The 19,225-nt window shown below is 38.2% G+C and overlaps 1 protein-coding gene across 1 annotated transcript in view; it reads left to right on the forward strand.

Annotated features, from left to right (window-relative positions):
- Positions 1 to 19,225, forward strand: part of LOC144965959 (uncharacterized) — a 47,192-nt gene that overhangs the window by 1,057 nt on the left and 26,910 nt on the right. Inside the window, exons 2-9 of the mRNA XM_078901868.1 lie at positions 243 to 319; positions 4,521 to 4,672; positions 5,330 to 5,460; positions 10,277 to 10,412; positions 11,359 to 11,477; positions 12,002 to 12,111; positions 13,603 to 13,753; positions 18,426 to 18,613. Coding sequence (XP_078757994.1) covers positions 243 to 319; positions 4,521 to 4,672; positions 5,330 to 5,460; positions 10,277 to 10,412; positions 11,359 to 11,477; positions 12,002 to 12,111; positions 13,603 to 13,753; positions 18,426 to 18,613 — 1,064 coding nt within the window. The remainder of the gene's footprint in view (positions 1 to 242; positions 320 to 4,520; positions 4,673 to 5,329; positions 5,461 to 10,276; positions 10,413 to 11,358; positions 11,478 to 12,001; positions 12,112 to 13,602; positions 13,754 to 18,425; positions 18,614 to 19,225) is intronic.

The raw sequence follows: 19,225 nt of genomic DNA on the forward strand, positions 1-19,225 counted from the left end.
TCTCACGTCTTAATATATTACTCTAAAATTCATTTTGTGCTTCTTTTTGACCTTTGAAATGGTCTGTTGCGTAGGAGGAGTGAAACAAATTCTGGCAAATACAATCAGAATCAAACTCAAATTCAGTTAGAATTTTCACTCCATGCCACCAACACAGTGTAAGTGAATGTTAGATTATACTATATATTAACTATCTAAATGTTTCACTTTCGATATTCTTTTTGTTTATTTGTATACTCCAGAAGATACTGAAACTTTACAAAAAGTTTTGAATGGTGACCACACAGATTTGGGTACCTTCTTGCATTATGCTACAAAGGTTTGTTATGCTTGTATCTTACATTATATTTCCAACCAAATTACAGAAATCTGATCAACCTTAATTACATTAAAAATAATTACGAACATTCCTCGGTGCATTCAAACTTCCTCTTTTCTTCTTTTTTTCTGCAAGGAGGCCACATGGAACCAGTTTTTCATTTCATATAGAATGTGGACTGTTGTACTTCCTTTTTTTTTATTTCTTTACTAGCATACTTACAATTTCCATTGCAGTCTGTTTTCATGCACTCATATCCACATTAGTTAAAGGGGTATTGTGTATTTAAAGTGTATTACTCAATGATACAAGGACTTGTGTGTTGATTTTACCGCTCAGCCTATGATGCAGGATATGATCTTCTCAAAAGCGGAAGAAAAAAGTCATTTATTTAAGTTTTTTTTCTACCTCGTTGTCCAGTTGTGCTTGACATTTACGTTACTCAGTTTGACCAATCAGTGAGATGTCTACACATTTTCCCAAAGAGGTGAACACATAAGGTTTTTATAAAAAAAGAAAGACTATACCAATCTTCACATTTGTATCTTTAACTTTTAACCTATTATAGTCCATAGTATTTTACTTCCATATTTAAAAAAAAAAAAATTAATTATTTTTTTTGTTTATCATACAGTGCTGAGAATCTTCCACCTAAATGGTGGTTCATCTCCACTCATCACCATCACAACTCTGCCTTTTTCAAATTTTTCTGTGACAAAACAAGAGTTACCACAACCACTACATCAACATCCCTACCACCATTAATATTACAACACCATCACTACAACCAACATTACTACTAAATCCACCAAATCCCACGACCACATCACCAACTTTATCACCACCACTACTACTGCAACCACCACCACATTTTCATCACTACCACCACCCCTACTACAACCACCAACACATCATCATCATCCCTACCACCACCATTGTTACAACTACAACCACATCACCATCTCACCTACCACTACTAATACAACCACCATATCACCATTCCTACCACCATTGCTACCACAGCCATTACCACATCCATATGACCACCACTACTACAGTCACCACCACATCATCATCCCTGCCACCACCACAACTACAACCACCACATTATCATCCCTAACACCGCTACTGCAACTACCACCACCACATTACCATCCCTACTATAATATGGTATTTAAGGTGGAGATTAAATTTTTAAAATTTAAGAAACTTATGTAATAATCTCCACACCACACAAGCGTTTTAATTACATTGTCAGCTCCCGCACTCACAGAATCGCCCTGTTAATTAGAATTAAATTATAGAGGTCTGCAAATCCTATGATTTCTCCGTTACATATTACATGGAATTATTTAACAGCAATGATTATTGGCTCGCACAGCTGTCTACGGATATAATCTTCACAAAACAATAAAGTAGTGAGTAAACAATTCCAGTCCCACTTATAACTGACAAGAAAAGTAAGTCGGATTTATTCTGTTTTAAATTGTACATGTTTACATGTTTTTGTTTATTATTCATCTTTGGGCACTAACAAAGGATAAAACAAACAAAACCACAATATCTTTTTATTGTGTTTCTTAACTTGTTAGCAGGTGAGGTCCTTACTGAACTCACTGTCTCTGTGCTTCAGGTTGTAAGGGTGCTGTTTGAGGAACCGGTGTGAGGTTGGCCAGCTCTTCCTATGGCCAAACCAGGCAGGGATAGAAATCTGGTTTGATATAAATACAACACACAAACAGGCCATCAGATTTTTCGGTGTTAATCTTCTTAGGCCTATGTTCGGACTGGAGCGCCCTCAGACAGGGTTATTAATATATATAATAATAAATATATATATATCTTTATCATGCTAATGCCCAGTTAGCATGAAATAAATAACTGATGGGTACTCTGGCCTCAAGGTGTACTGGTCTGCGCTATATAATCAAACTAGTGAAACCGTGGTAATGTAATCATGTTCACATTACATGTAGCAAAGTCATAATGATATCCATGCATATCAACCTCATAGAAATAGAGATGTAAAGTATGCAGAAAAAGCTTTTGATACAGATATTAGATTAGAAAGAAATTTAAGAAAGTTAACTCAATGTAATTTACTCACCCCTTATAAATGAATAATATCACACCACTGAATCATGATAAAACATTTCTGTTCGTGACGATGTTTTTGTTGGAGAGAATGTCTTGTTTAAGTGACAGGTTTTTATAAGGATATGAGACTTTGTTTTGAAAATAGGGTCGTGGGCGGGTCTGCCAGATGTTCACATATAGTTTTCGTTGTCCGATATTGGCGGAATTTGAGCAAGTTCACATAGAAGTGTGAAGTTTGCGTCTTCATCACGAGGGAGTATTCCGTGAGAATCCATTTAATACATTGTAGTGTTTGTGGGATGGTAAAATGCCACATTGATAATTTCCCTTTGTGACTCCTACCACCACCACTGCTACAACCATCACATCATCATCATCATCTCTACCACCACCACATCATCATCTCTACCATCACCACTACTACTACATCCACCACCACATCATCATCCCTACCTCCACTACTACTACAACTACAACCACCACCACATCATCATCCCTGCCACCACTACTACTGCAACCACCACCACCATTGCTACAACCACCACCATATCATCATCCCTACTACAACAACCACCACCACATCATCATCCCTACCACCACTATTACTACAACCACCACCACCACATCATCATCCCGACCACCACTAATACTACAACCACATCACCATCCCTACCACCACTACTACTATTAAAACTACCACCACATAATCATCCATTTGGCCACCACTACTAGAACCACCACCACTATTACAACCACCACAACATTATGATTACCACCACTGCACAACTACCACCACGACATCATCACCATCCCTACCACTACGACATAATCATCATCCCTACCACTACTACTACAACCACCACCACATCATCATCTCTACCACCACCACTACAATAACCACCACAACATCATCATCCCTAACACCACCACATCATCATCATCCCTACAACCACCACTACTACAACTACCACCACCACCTCATCACCATCCCTACCACCATTACTATTACAACCGCCACCACATCATCATCCTTACTAACATTACTCCTACAACCACCACCACCACATCATCATCATCCCTACCACCACCATTACTACACTACAACCACCACATCATCATCCCTACCACCAATGCTACTACAACCACCACATCATCATCCCTATCACCACCAGAACTGCCACCACCACATCACTATCCCTACCACCACCACTACTACAACCACCACCACATCATCATCCCTACTACTACAACCACCACCACATCATCATCCCTACCACTTCAACCACCACCACATTACCATCCCTACCACCACCACAATTACAACTGCTACTATCACATGGTACCATTCTCAATGTAGATAAGATTTATTATGTTGTAATTACTCTTTCAACTTTTGCATGTTCTCCAAGTGGTGTCAGAAATTGCTGCACGACACTTTTTGGATTGCATCTCTGTAAATTTTAATGAAATTCAAATTTGTAGGCTATAGTCGCATGGATGGGCCATGATCTGTGCGCTGAAAAATTTCTTCCATTTTTGTGACCAGTCATTCTCAACCCGGATCATATATTATTTGTGTGTGTTTGTGTATATATGTATTCATTTGTATATCTTTATATTTTTTATCATATTATGGTATAAATATTATACAGAGAGTTCTCGCCATGCTGACAACAGCAATGGAGCAAAGTATTCGGAATTTACCCAAAAAAAATAAGACTACAAAATTGTGATAAATTCCATATACATAAATATATAGAGAGAAATATCAACAAGTGAAATTTTGAAAATCGAATATGCTGATTGTGCAATATGCGCATTTGGAATAGAGAATGATTGAAAGACAGCCTACCTTGATCCAACTAAGTTTTGTTAAACAAGGCTTATAATTTACCTAATGCTCTGGTTATTTGATTAGCTCATTTCAGACACTTTAAAGTTTAATGGAAAAGGTCTTCATCATAGTCATTTATTGTTTTTACAATCAAGTGTGATTGACAGGCAAACTTTTCGGTTTTGTATTACATATGATGAGTGTTGTCTGTATTAACCTTTGTACAAGTCGAATATAACTTTCTAAAGCAATCTTGTTTTATATTGACAGAATGGAAAAGTTGATAAAGTCAGAGCATTGCTGGCAGGTGGAGCAGATCCAGGTATTCAGAACAAAGATGGCAAACTACCCCTGGAGCTTGCAAATGATCAGATCCGAACTGTTTACAATGAAGAGCTGCTTAAATCAACAGCACAGTCAAAGTATGGGCTTTATTCTCTGTCCTCCTCACCCTATATCTTTCCTTCCTCCCTTCTTTTGTCTTAACCCTTATACTTTATTTTAAAGATGATTTTAACACCAGACTAGGAATGAGGGGGAAAATGCTTTGCATTTTACAAAGAATTGGATATGGGCCACGTTGTGATAATAATATTTGAAATTTATGAATATTTGAATATGTGGCTACAACATTACCACCAGTTTTATCAGGGAATTAAATGGTCTTATGACCCCCTAAATCCAAATGTTATTTATTCTACTACATATTGTTAACAATTCATATGGTAGAAATACTGTAAACCTGGTTGATACGTAGCTTGCCCTGAAATCCAGATAAAAAAGAAAGAAAATTGTACAGATCCTTTTTTAATTGAATGTTGCTTGTGCAGGAAAGTGTCGGATAATATACAATTAATTAGTTTTGATAATTTTTATTTTTAATGAGAAAAAATATCAAATGTTATATCAAACTGCCTCTTTTTGTTCACCATTAATAACATTATTTTCACTTGTGAAATCTTTATCCACATTTTATTCATTGGTCCATAACCAAGTTCATATAAATGACTTTAACCTCTGTTTTCCATTATTGACAAGATTGACCAGGTTGTATAATTTTTACTGTTTTATGTGGACAGTCTTGGCCGGGTGTGCCAACTCTTGGCTGGTGGTGTTGATATTCATCTTATTGACAGTCCTGAGATGCAGAACTCTCCTCTCCACTGGGCGGTTTGCCACGGAAATCGAGATATGGTCCAATGCTTATGCGGTGAGAAACTCTCCTGAATGATTCATAGATGGATAAATCTTAAAATTTGTACATTATTCAGTTCCAGTCATCAGACCGTTAGTCTGACAATCTGAGGTTTGACCCGACTCCCAGACAGAAAGGCTGATTTTCTACTTACTTTATCCACAGTTTTTCAACTATTTTAGGAACTATCTTTCAGTGCCAGACCCACACTTTTCAGATAATTTGCAAGTTTCAACTAAAAGTAAATGATTAAAGCTACATCCTTTGATAGTTTTTCAAAATGATAAAGATGTCTTTTTGTGTCATTACACATTCGACTTTTCATTATAGTCTCATATATCTGTCTCTCCATTAACTGGGTAATTGGGAGCTAATTTCTGGGTGAACTTTATCTTGCACATTTTGATAATGTCAATCAAAGTGTGAGTGGGAAAAACGTAAATATGAATTTTTTTTTGTGTGTTGTGTCTAAGCGAATTACACTTACCTCCCATGTATTCAAATCTGTAATCTTACTTGATCATTTTTGCCTTGTTGTTGGCTTGCATGTTACAGACAAGGCCACCATTTTGCCTTGTTGTTGGCTTGCATGTTACAGACAAGGCCACCATTTTGCCTTGTTGTAGGCTTGCATGTTACAGACAAGGCCACCATTTTGCCTTGTTGTTGGCTTGCATGTTACAGACAAGGCCACCATTTTGCCTTGTTGTAGGCTTGCATGTTACAGACAAGGCCACCATTTCGCCTTGTTGTAGGCTTGCATGTTACAGACAAGGCCACCATTTTGCCTTGTTGTAGGCTTGCATGTTACAGACAAGGCCACCATTTTGCCTTGTTGTTGGCTTGCATGTTACAGACAAGGCCACCATTTTGCCTTGTTGTAGGCTTGCATGTTACAGACAAGGCCACCATTTTGCCTTGTTGTAGGCTTGCATGTTACAGACAAGGCCACCATTTTGCCTTGTTGTAGGCTTGCATGTTACAGACAAGGCCACCATTTTGCCTTGTTGTAGGCTTGCATGTTATAGACAAGGCCACCATTTTGCCTTGTTGTTGGCTTGCATGTTACAGACAAGGCCACCATTTTGCCTTGTTGTTGGCTTGCATGTTACAGACAAGGCCACCATTTTGCCTTGTTGTAGGCTTGCATGTTACAGACAAGGCCACCATTTTGCCTTGTTGTTGGTTTTCATGTTACAGACAAGGCCACCATTTTGCCTTGTTGTTGGCTTGCATGTTACAGACAAGGCCACCATTTTTGCCTTGTTGTAGGCTTGCATGTTACAGACAAGGCCACCATTTTGCCTTGTTGTAGGCTTGCATGTTACAGACAAGGCCACCATTTTGCCTTGTTGTAGGCTTGCATGTTACAGACAAGGCCACCATTTTGCCTTGTTGTAGGCTTGCATGTTACAGACAAGGCCACCATTTTGCCTTGTTGTAGGCTTGCATGTTACAGACAAGGCCACCATTTTGCCTTGTTGTAGGCTTGCATGTTACAGACAAGGCCACCATTTGCCTTGTTGTAGGCTTGCATGTTACAGACAAGGCCACCATTTTGCCTTGTTGTAGGCTTGCATGTTACAGACAAGGCCACCATTCTGCCTTGTTGTAGGCTTGCATGTTACAGACAAGGCGACCATTTTGCCTTGTTGTAGGCTTGCATGTTACAGACAAGGCCACAATTTGCCTTGTTGTCGGCTTGCATGTTACAGACAAGGCCACCATTTTGCCTTGTTGTAGGCTTGCATGTTACAGACAAGGCCACCATTTTGCCTTGTTGTAGGCTTGCATGTTACAGACAAGGCCACCATTTTGCCTTGTTGTAGGCTTGCATGTTACAGACAAGGCCACCATTTTGCCTTGTTGTAGGCTTGCATGTTATAGACAAGGCCACCATTTTGCCTTGTTGTTGGCTTGCATGTTACAGACAAGGCCACCATTTTGCCTTGTTGTTGGCTTGCATGTTACAGACAAGGCCACCATTTTGCCTTGTTGTAGGCTTGCATGTTACAGACAAGGCCACCATTTTGCCTTGTTGTTGGTTTTCATGTTACAGACAAGGCCACCATTTTGCCTTGTTGTTGGCTTGCATGTTACAGACAAGGCCACCATTTTTGCCTTGTTGTAGGCTTGCATGTTACAGACAAGGCCACCATTTTGCCTTGTTGTAGGCTTGCATGTTACAGACAAGGCCACCATTTTGCCTTGTTGTAGGCTTGCATGTTACAGACAAGGCCACCATTTTGCCTTGTTGTAGGCTTGCATGTTACAGACAAGGCCACCATTTTGCCTTGTTGTAGGCTTGCATGTTACAGACAAGGCCACCATTTTGCCTTGTTGTAGGCTTGCATGTTACAGACAAGGCCACCATTTGCCTTGTTGTAGGCTTGCATGTTACAGACAAGGCCACCATTTTGCCTTGTTGTAGGCTTGCATGTTACAGACAAGGCCACCATTCTGCCTTGTTGTAGGCTTGCATGTTACAGACAAGGCGACCATTTTGCCTTGTTGTAGGCTTGCATGTTACAGACAAGGCCACAATTTGCCTTGTTGTCGGCTTGCATGTTACAGACAAGGCCACCATTTTGCCTTGTTGTAGGCTTGCATGTTACAGACAAGGCCACCATTTTGCCTTGTTGTAGGCTTGCATGTTACAGACAAGGCCACCATTTTGCCTTGTTGTAGGCTTGCATGTTACAGACAAGGCCACCATTTTGCCTTGTTGTAGACTTGCATGTTACAGACAAGGCCACCATTTTGCCTTGTTGTAGGCTTGCATGTTACAGACAAGGCCACCATTTTGCCTTGTTGTAGGCTTGCATGTTACAGACAAGGCCACCATTTTGCCTTGTTGTAGGCTTGCATGTTACAGACAAGGCCACCATTTTGCCTTGTTGTAGGCTTGCATGTTACAGACAAGGCCACCATTTTGCCTTGTAGGCTTGCATGTTACAGACAAGGCCACCATTTTGCCTTGTTGTAGGCTTGCATGTTACAGACAAGGCCACCATTTTGCCTTGTTGTTGGCTTGCATGTTACAGACAAGGCCACCACAATTTTATTCAGGAATTTATTTTTAGTTTACATTTTGTTTTCTTCTCTGAAATGTGTGTATTGTGCATGAGCTTGTATTTTAGGAATGAAAAAAAAAATGTCTGGGTGGGGATCCTGACCTCCCATAGCGGGCAGGGAGGTACATACTGTGTCTTCTATCGCCTTATATCTGTTTTCCATGCTTTCTGTCTTTGTCTTGGAATGAGATTACTTGGTTTTGTCCTGGCCCTGGTTTGAATCCTGGATGGGAGGGAAACGGTCAAATGCATAGTTATTGTTTTGGGAGATGATATTTTTTTCTGTGTAAATCATCTCTCTTATGTATTATATTTGTTATTTTTAATGTTTTATGTAAGCATTTGAGTGTATTCCTCTTTGTTGGATTTTGTTCTTGTGTCCGGATGAGACTTATAAGTGGTCTCAAACTAAGTACTTTGATAGTGTGCTCTTGGAATCTACATCTGATCCCTATTTGTTCCCAATTCCCCTATGTCTTACTTTCTCTTGGGTGCTTTAATTGTAATTCTAGAACTTTTTACCATCCCGTTTTCTTCCTTTTTACTGGCGCTGATATAACCTAAATGTGTTGCAAGCGCCGTAAAACCCTTAAAAACAAAAAAACAAAAACAAAAAAATTGTACACTGCAGCCAACTAACAACAACACCCTCTCTATAGCAACACGGTGCCCAAGTCCCAAATTTGTCCCTATATATTTCATCAGTAATAAAAATTCACCATAATGACATAATTTAATATGATACCTGATAAGGCAGTAATCAGCAACTTCAAATCAGCAGTCAAGACAAAATTTCTGGTCCAATGGAAACATCAATGGATTCAGCACTAGTAACCATGGTGGGCATATGGCTTCTGTTACTGGAATAGATTTTGACCTGACCCTTAATCACCTGAACAGAATGACAACCTTGTTTTTGTTTCAATGCATGCCCATTATGATTAATCTCCCCTCCCTCATCCCAATCACCTCTCTTCTTCTCTCTTTGTTAGGCAATATTACAACGCTGTTGACGGCCAGGTACTAATTTTACACCTGAGTACGGGAGATAATGTTAGTAAAGGGTCTTTTCCAAGGACTCAACTATGCTCCAGGCGAGGCTCGAACCCAGGACCTTACGATCCGAAAGCGAGTGTCATACCACAAGACCACATAGCTGCAGAATAGACACCAAGTTCAATAAAGAGCATGACCGAGAAGGAGTCGACTCCTAAATTTAATGAGAACCCAACACTACTATCGACATGTTTTCATTATCTCTGATTGCTGATCACGCACCCAAATATGAAAAGGAATCACGATGTTGACTCCTACTACCAAGTTGAAGAGAAAAGCACTGACCCATTAATGCAAAGTTACAGAGTCTTGTTGAAGTTGACTAGATGACGATGACGAAGAAAAATATTGCTGCCAGGTACAGGACTCCCTATACAATCTTGCCCATGATCATAAAAAAACTGGTAGAAAATCTGATAGATAGATGTCGGTCATAAGTTTTAATATCTAATTGTCGCTTGGTCTTGTATTAATTTGGCATATAACAGAGATTGATGATTTCACATGTCACACATCGCACTGTTGCATTCTTGATTCTTATTGCTTCACTAGAACAACTCTCTACAACATTTTTTTCTGGTTCCAATGATGTCGTTCAGTGCAGTGTGCCATCCACAACTTTTCAAATTTTTATCTTACACCAGTACTTGCTCCTCAATATCTTTTTTTTCATATTCATTCAACACCTTTTTCCAATTCAGCCAGGGGATCAATGCCAAATGCTGTCAATGCCAGAGGACTGACGCCATTGCATGAAGCAGTGAAAAGAGGGGATGCTGGAATTGTGGAGGAGTTAATGAATTATGGAGCAAATCCAGAGACACCTGTGTCATTAGGGTCAGTTTCTTAAACTTTGAATTTCATGAAAAAATCTTTTTGAACTCAGAGCTGCTGGTTTGAAAAACTATTGATGGTCCTGTATTCTAATCTGATAATAGATAAACTTTCATTTTTATAGCACTTCATTTCATCAGAACAAGCTCTTATTGTCTTACAAGCCTAAAAGAAACTACAGATAGGACACGAACATTAAAAAAAAAATAGAAACAATAAGATTTACATTTAAATTATACTAGGTGTAAAAATGCAATCCTGTCAATGATACATGTAGACTGCAATCTATTTTTTTTAATGGTTGGGAAAACATAGCTTTGTAAAGCAATGCCCTGTTTAGATGGTGCATGAACAGTCCAGAAAAATGGAAAACAGAGAAAGTTAGCTGTAAAGAGATTTAAACCTGCATTCACACATGACATACAGCACACACTGCCTGGCCCAGGATAAACATAGCAGATTTAAATCTTAGCCTACATGTTGCTCTGTTTTTTATAGCACAGAGATGGATACTGTCTCTTGAGGTCAAAGGTTGAAATCCCATTTCAACGAACTTTTTTTTTTTACTTGCTATTCTCCTTATCAGTATCAAGTTTAGCTGTTTGACCTGATAATTGTTATGCCGTCTCTGCTCCTGCTCTCCCCACATATTTTTTGGAATTTTTAATAAATATCATTATCAAGTTTAGTCATTTGACCTGAAATTGTCGAAAACAAACCAATAAATAAACACACAAATGTGTGCACAACAGAATATCCTTGGGCAGGAATTAGACAGGAATGAGTAATTTATTAATTTATTTATTTTGCCTTTATACTTTTTAGTTAGAATTGTGAAGAATGTAGGACAATTTAGATGACAGTTTTAAGACAACGATAGATTTGTCAATCAGTTATTATTTTATGTACGGAACATAATTTCATGTACCAATTTATATCTGTAACACAGGGAAGATGTCGGACAAACTTCTATCGACCTGGCCCAAGGAAAAGAATCAATTCTTCAGGCGTTCAGAGCACCAAGGCAACTTCTAGAGCCAATCAACAGCAGCATCAAGCACATTTTTGGTGAGCTATTGTGTTGTGGCCACAGTTTTTAATTTTTTAAAATCTCATTCCTTCATTGGTGGTCTGGATGGGATTCCTTGATTACATCCCCTGATGGTCAGCAGGTCAGAGGTGTTTCATTTTGTACCTGCCTTGTGTCTTCTACTGCGAGGGTGAAAGAATAATGTATCATTTAGGGAAAGATGATTTTTATTTTATTGTAAATTTTCCTCTCTGTAGTTTATAACATGTTATACTATGTTGTAGATACTAATATCTAATGGTGGGTATCTGGTCTTGTATTAGACCAGACACAAACGGATTGCTTTGGGATCCACTTCTGTTTCTTTAAAAAAATTAATTCACTTTGTCATTTTCTTTGAGACAAACTCTAGATGTAAATAAGGGAAAGATTTGTGATATTTAAATCATAAAAAGATGCTGAATGATTTAATACCATACAAAGCTGATTTAAAAATACAATAACACTCAGCTTTCCTCGATAACTCATTCCTCACCTCTCACCCTGTCATTTTCATATTCAGACAGCAAGGCCAATCTAGTACATCTGGACAGTATTCCATCTGATGACGTCATCTTGAATGGAGATGTCAACCAATCAGAATCTTCTTCACTGAAATCTCCATCTCTAAAGGTGAGGAATGATAATAGAACGCTGCTGAAGTGATTAAAGATATTAGCAAATGGATTAAATGAGAAGGCTCTGGATGAATAGCAATTCAGGACAAAAATAAGAATGTTTCACACAAAACTTTCATAGTTTTTGATTTATATATTTATTTTTTTTGTTTTGTTTTGCTCATAAAGTATATTTTTCTTAAAACAGTAATGTTTTGTGTTATTATTCATTAAAACCTTTAAACTTAGTACCATCTACCATGTGCCCTTTAAGGTACAATTTGATTGGTATGCCATCTACCATGTGCCCTTTAAGTACAATTTGATTGGTATGCCATCTACCATGTGCCTTTAAGGTACAATTTGATTGGTATACCATCTGCCATGTGCCCTTTAAGGTACCAATTTGATTGGTATGCCATCTACCATGTGCCCTTTAAGGTACAATTTGATTGGTATATACCATCTACCATGTGCCCTTTAAGTACAATTTGATTGGTATGCCATCTACCATGTGCCCTTTAAGGTACAATTTGATTGGTATGCCATCTACCCTTTGCCCTTTAAGGTACAATTTGATTGGTATACCATCTACCATGTGCCCTTTAAGGTACATTTGATTGGTATGCCATCTACCATGTGCCCTTAAGGTACAATTTGATTGGTATGCCATCTACCCTTTGCCCTTTAAGGTACAATTTGATTGGTATGCCATCTACCATGTGCCCTTTAAGGTACAATTTGATTGGTATGCCATCTACCCTTTGCCCTTTAAGGTACAATTTGATTGGTATGCCATCTACCATGTGCCCTTTAAGGTACAATTTGATTGGTATGCCATCTACCATGTGCCCTTTAAGGTACAATTTGATTGGTATGCACAATGCAAAACCATTTGAATTTTTAAATATCTAATATGCTGTTTGGGGAGCAGCAAGGAGCAAGCTGAGCTTTATATCATTGAAAAAGTAAAGTGGGTTACAATTTTATTTGTTAACAAAACAAAATAAAATTCCAGGGATGAAAATCGATGCGGTTGGACCTGAATGTTCAAAATCTGGTTAATTCTGAAATTTTGGAAACAGCAGATTATAAAAAAGTTAATGTGTATAATTAAAATATAATCCTAATGCTCGATGATGGACATAAATAGTTTTCCAATGAACTTTGCACTATGTTTCTTGTTGGTATTTGTTATGATTTGGATGGAACAACAATTATATAAGGCTTAGTAAAGTTTTGAGAAAAATAGAATATTAAAAAATGCACATTATTGATATATGGAAAATATGAATTTGAATAATTCATAAAAGAGTAAGTTTCCATGTTTATTTATTTATTTATTGTTTTTATCTCATGGTAACTTACTTTTTTTTACTCATTGCCTATTATGCTAGGCAGCATGTAGGGAAACAATTAAGAATCTCCATCTGAAATTGTTCATGATGGGCATATTTATCAAATGTTTGTGGTAATGATGAAAATCTTTTCTTATTTTTTTTTTTAGCAAAGTTCCACATTCCAGACATCCTCTCTCGGTGTTGATGAAAAGATTTCTCTATTGTGGCCAGCACCGCAGAGTTACAAGCTGGGAGGGGGAAAACCATTTGTAGCCAGGGGGGCCTTCACCATATTTATTGCTCCTGGATCTGGTAATGGTAAGATTAAACTTATGCTAAGACAACTTAATTAATCAGATGATGATACCATTTCCAGGGTTTAAATAAACATAATCGCTTCCCAATGTTCCAACTAGGGCAATGTGGCACAGCAGTGCTGTCTCTGCTTCATAATTTTCTGTTCTTTTTTTTCTGGCAAGTAGAAACTAGATCTTCTGCTTTCAGTACAGAATGGTATCTAATTGAGTGGGAGGCATGCAGTCTAAGATTTGAACTCAATCAGCAATTATTTCATTTTCTTTTCAGACTATTATTTTGTTGTATTTCTCTTGGCTTATCCTGGGTTCTACCAGTTATCATTATAGAATGTGATATACTGAAATACATGCATCAAATGACACATTTATCATTATTCTTGGTTAATTCATATCAATTAGTGTCTGGATGTATGCTTTTATTTAAATAGTATAGAGTGTTTGTTATTTTTCTTTGTTACGATCCATTGGCTATCACTATTAGACCACCGGTTTTCCAATATACAGTTCGTGACCAATATATACATAATTGACTTTAATTATACTCATACTCAATATTCTCATTGATTGTATTTCGATGCTATCATCTCCATATTCATATGAAAATCTTTGTTTCAGTAATTTAATAATCTCGTTTTGAAGGTGATGATTTATTAAAATAGTAGACATCTGCTTTTATTTCTAGATGGAGTGTGTTGATGGTATAGTAGATGGAGTGTGTTGATGGTATAGTAGATGGAGTGTGTGTGGTATAGTAAGGAGTGTGTTGATGTAGTAGATGGAGTGTGTTGATGGTATAGTAGATGGAGTGTGTTGATGGTATAGTAGATGGAGTGTGTTGATGGTATAGTAGATGGAGTGTGTTGATAGTGTAGTAGATGGATGTTGAGTGATGATGTGTGATGTAGTAGATGGAGTGTGTTGATGTAGTAGATGGAGTGTGATGGTATATGGAGTGTTGTGTGTAGTAGATGGAGTGTGTTGATGTAGTAGATGGAGTGTGTGATGGTGTAGTAATGAGTGTGGTGGTGTGTTGATGGATTGTTGATGTAGTAGATGGAGTGTGTTGATGGTATAGTAGATGGAGTGTGTTGATGTAGTAGATGGAGTGTGTTGATGGTATAGTAGATGGAGTGTGTTGATGGTATAGTAGATGGAGTGTGTTGATGGTATAGTAGATGGAGTGTGTTGATGGTATAGTAGATGGAGTGTGTTGATGGTGTAGTAGATGGAGTGTGTTGATGGTGTAGTAGATGGAGTGTGTTGATGGTGTAGTAGATGGAGTGTGTTGTTAGTGTAGTAGATGGAGTGTGTTGATGGTGTAGTAGATGGAGTGTGTTGATGGTGTAGTAGATGGAGTGTGTTGATGGTGTAGTAGATGGAGTGTGTTGTGTATTAATGAGTGTGTTATGTAGATGGAGTGTTGTAGTGATAGTGTGTGATGAGTGTTTGTGTGGTGTAGTAGATGGATTGTTGATGTGTAGTGATTGTGTTGTGTGTAGTTAGATGGTGTGTTGATGTATAGAGATGGAGTGTGTTGATGGTGTAGTAGAATGGTGTTGATGTTAGTAGGAGTGTGTTGAGGTAGTAGATGGAGTGTTGTGTATAGATGGATGTGTTGATGGTTGTAGTAGTAGGAGTGTGTTGATTAGATGGAGTTGTTGATGGTGGTAGTAGTATGGAGTGTGTTGAGTGTAGTAATGGATGATGTGTGTTGATGTTAGTAGATGAGTGTGTTAGTGTAGTAGATGGTGTGTTATGGGTGTATGAGGTGTTGATGGTGTATAGATGGGTGTGTTTGGTGTAGGTGATGAGTGTGTGATGTGTATGATGGAGTGTGTTGATGTGTGTAGTGAGATGGATGTAGTGTTGTAGATGAGGTTGATGTAGTAGATGGAGTGTGTTGTTGTGTAGTAGATGAGTGTGTTGATGTGTAGTAATGGAGTGTGTTGATGGTAGTAATGGAGTGTTGTTAGTGTAGTAGATGGAGTGTGTTAGTGATAATGGAGTGTGTTGATGGGTAGTAGATGGAGTGTGTAGTGTAGTAGATGGATGTGTGAGTGATTGGTATGTAGATGGAGTGTGTTGATGTGTAGTAGATGGATGTGTTGATGGTGTAGTAGATGGAGTGTGTTGTTAGTGTAGTAGATGGAGTGTGTTGATGGTAGTAGAATGGAGTGTGTTGATAGTGTGTAGTTATGTATAGTGTGTTGATGGTTGTAGTAAGATGGAGTGTGTTGATGGTGTAGTAGATGGAGTGTGTTGATGGTGTAGTAGATGGAGTGTGTTGTTAGATGTAGAGTTGATAGGTAGTATGGTGTTGATGGTGTAGTAGATGGAGGTGTGGTAGGTAGTGTAGTGTGAGTATGAGTTGTTAGTGTAGTAGATGAGGTGTGTTAGTGTTAGTAGATGGAGTGTGTTGATGTGTAGTAGATGGAGTGTTTGATAGTGTATAGATGGAGTGTGTTGATGGTGTGTAGAGTGGAGTGTGTTGTTAGTGTAGTAGATGGAGTGTGTTGGTGTGTGTGTTAAGAATGGAGTGTGTTGATGTAGTAGATGGAGTGTGTTGATGGTATAGATAGATGAGTAGTGTGTTGATGGTAAGTTAGTATGGAGTGTGTGTGGATTGTAGTAGATGGAGTGTGTTGAGTGTAGTAGATGGAGGGTGTTGATGGTAGTAGATGGAGTGTGTTGATTGGTAGTTAGTAGATGGAGTGTGTTGTAGTGTAGTAGATGGAGTGTGTTGATGAGTATAGTAGATGGGTGTTGATGTGTAGTAGATGGAGTGTGTTGATGGTGTAGTAGATGGAGTGGTTGATGTTAGATGATGTTGATGTGTATAGATAGTGTGTGTTAGTGTAGTAGATGATTTGAGGTATTTGTGTGTTAGTGTGTAATGGGTTGTGTTATGTTGAGTATAGATGGAGTGTGTTGAGTGTATAGAATGGAGTGTGTTGATGGTGTAGTAGATGGAGTGTGTGTTAGTGTTGAGGAGTGTTTAGTAGTAGATGGAGTGTGTTGTATGGTGATATTTAGATGGAGTGATGTGTTGTTAGTGTAGTAGATGGAGTGTGTTGATGGTATAGTAGATGGAGCGTGTTGTTAGTGTAGTAGATGGAGTGTGTTGATGGTATAGTAGATGGAGTGTGTTGTTAGTGTAGTAGATGGATGTGGTTATGAGTATGGAGTGATGAGTGTATGATGTGTGTGTAGTAGATGGAGTGTGTTGATGGTAGTAGTATGGATGTTGAGTGTAGTAGATGAGTGTTGTTAGTGTAGTAGATGGATGTGTGATGTTTTATGAGGTGTAGTAGATGGAGTGTGTTGTTAGTGTAGTAGATGGAGCGTGTTGTTAGTGTAGTAGATGGAGTGTGTTGATGGTATAGTAGATGGAGTGTGTTGTTATAGTGAGTTGTATGAATGGTGTTGAGTAGTAATGGAGTGTGTTGATGGTGTAGTAGATGGAGTGTGTTGTTAGTGTAGTAGATGGAGTGTGTTGATGTAGTAGATGGAGTGTGTTGATGGTATAGTAGATGGAGTGTGTTGTTAGTGTAGTAGATGGAGTGTGTTGATGGTATAGTAGATGGAGCGTGTTGTTAGTGTAGTAGATGGAGTGTGTTGATGGTATAGTAGATGGAGTGTTTGATGATAGTGTGTAGTTAGATGGACGTGTGTTGTATGATGGTTATGTAGTAGATGGAGTGTGTTGTTAGTGTAGTAGATGGAGTGTGTTGATGGTGTAGTAGATGGAGTGTGTTGATGGTGTAGTAGATGGAGTGTGTTGTTAGTGTAGTAGATGGAGTGTGTTGATAGTGTAGTAGATGGAGTGTGTTGATGGTGTAGTAGATGGAGTGTGTTGATGGTGTAGTAGATGGAGTGTGTTGATGGTGTAGTAGATGGAGTGTGTTGATGGCGTAGTAGATGGAGTGTGTTGTTAGTGTAGTAGATGAAGTGTGTTGATGGTGTAGTAGATGGAGTGTGTTGATGGTGTAGTAGATGGAGTGTGTTGATGGTGTAGTAGATGGAGTGTGTTGTTAGTGTAGTAGATGGAGTGTGTTGATGGTGTAGTAGATGGAGTGTGTTGATGGCGTAGTAGATGGAGTGTGTTGTTAGTGTAGTAGATGAAGTGTGTTGATGGTGTAGTAGATGGAGTGTGTTGATGGTGTAGTAGATGGAGTGTGTTGATGGTGTAGTAGATGGAGTGTGTTGATGGTGTAGTAGATGGAGTTTGGAGTGTGTTGAGAGTGTGGTGCTGTAGAAGTCTTAAAATAACTATTTCATAAAAGTCTCGGGTTTTATAATTTTTTTGGGTCTGTTTAAATCAATCATTTTATGAAGTAAAGATTTTCTGACCAGAGTTTAAATTGCATTTTGTAAGACATCCAGCTTTTGTCAGTTCAAACCCAAAGGAGATTCTTGGATTTTTATCTCAAGACTGGAATTTTTATTTAATGAATTTGTTCCAAATAGTCCTATTGCAGACAGAATTTAAAACAGAGATGTTGCCTTCTATATTAATTAACTTATGTCAAAAATGGCATTAAACGATAACTTTGGGATTTTAAAATTTGTAGATCACTGTATTAAAAACAGATTGGCATGTTTGCAATGTTTTAATCAAAGATTAGTGAAACTATTGTCTATTATTAAATATGATAATTTCTTTCTTATAACAGCAAAGGCTAGTGAAATTGCCTCACTCTGGAATCTGAGGCGTTCATTCTTTGAAGGAATCGGTTTAAGCCTTTCCCTCAATCTCCTCACATCCTTATCGTCATTTGAATCACCTCATCTCATGTGTCATGTCAATAAACGACTGTCGTCTCATCGAGGCTATTACAAGCTGACTGTCACACCCAAACAGGTATACAATCTCGAGCATTTAGACAAAAATGGAAATTTCCCTTGACTCTTTCTGTGTCTTCTACTTCCCTTTGTCTGTTTTCCTTTTCCATGTTGCTTTTTTTTCTTTGTCTTGGAATAGGGTTACTTGGTTTTGTCCTGGCCCTGTGTCTAGATAAGACTCATGTGATCTGAAACTAATCACATTGACAGTTTACTTTTGGAATCTACATTTACTCCCCTTTTCAACCAACCTACTTTGTCTTACATATTGTCAGATGCTTTTAATTGTTAATCTAAAATTTTTGGACTATCCCATCTTCTTCCTTTCTAATTGGTGCTGAAATGATCTAAAAATGTAGCATGCCTTGTAAATTCCTTAAAAACAAAAAACAATCATATTAGATGTGGTAGAGAGCGATAGCTCAGTTGTTTAGAGCACTCACTTCACATATAATGAGACTGCGATTGATCACGGGTGAAGTCAAGATTTTTTTTCTGACCCCCCCCCCCCCCCCCCTGTCCACCCAGCAGTGATTGGGCAGCTGGATCTGTTAGATCTAGTGGAAAGTACTTAATGATAGAACGATATCCAGTTCAAAAGTAGCAAGCATTTACTATTGTCAATTTTATC

Source organism: Berghia stephanieae, chromosome 1 (genome assembly GCF_034508935.2).
Source record: "Berghia stephanieae isolate SIO BIC M18660-M18661 chromosome 1, UCSD_Bste_1.3, whole genome shotgun sequence".
Taxonomy (NCBI): Eukaryota; Metazoa; Mollusca; class Gastropoda; order Nudibranchia; family Aeolidiidae; genus Berghia; species Berghia stephanieae.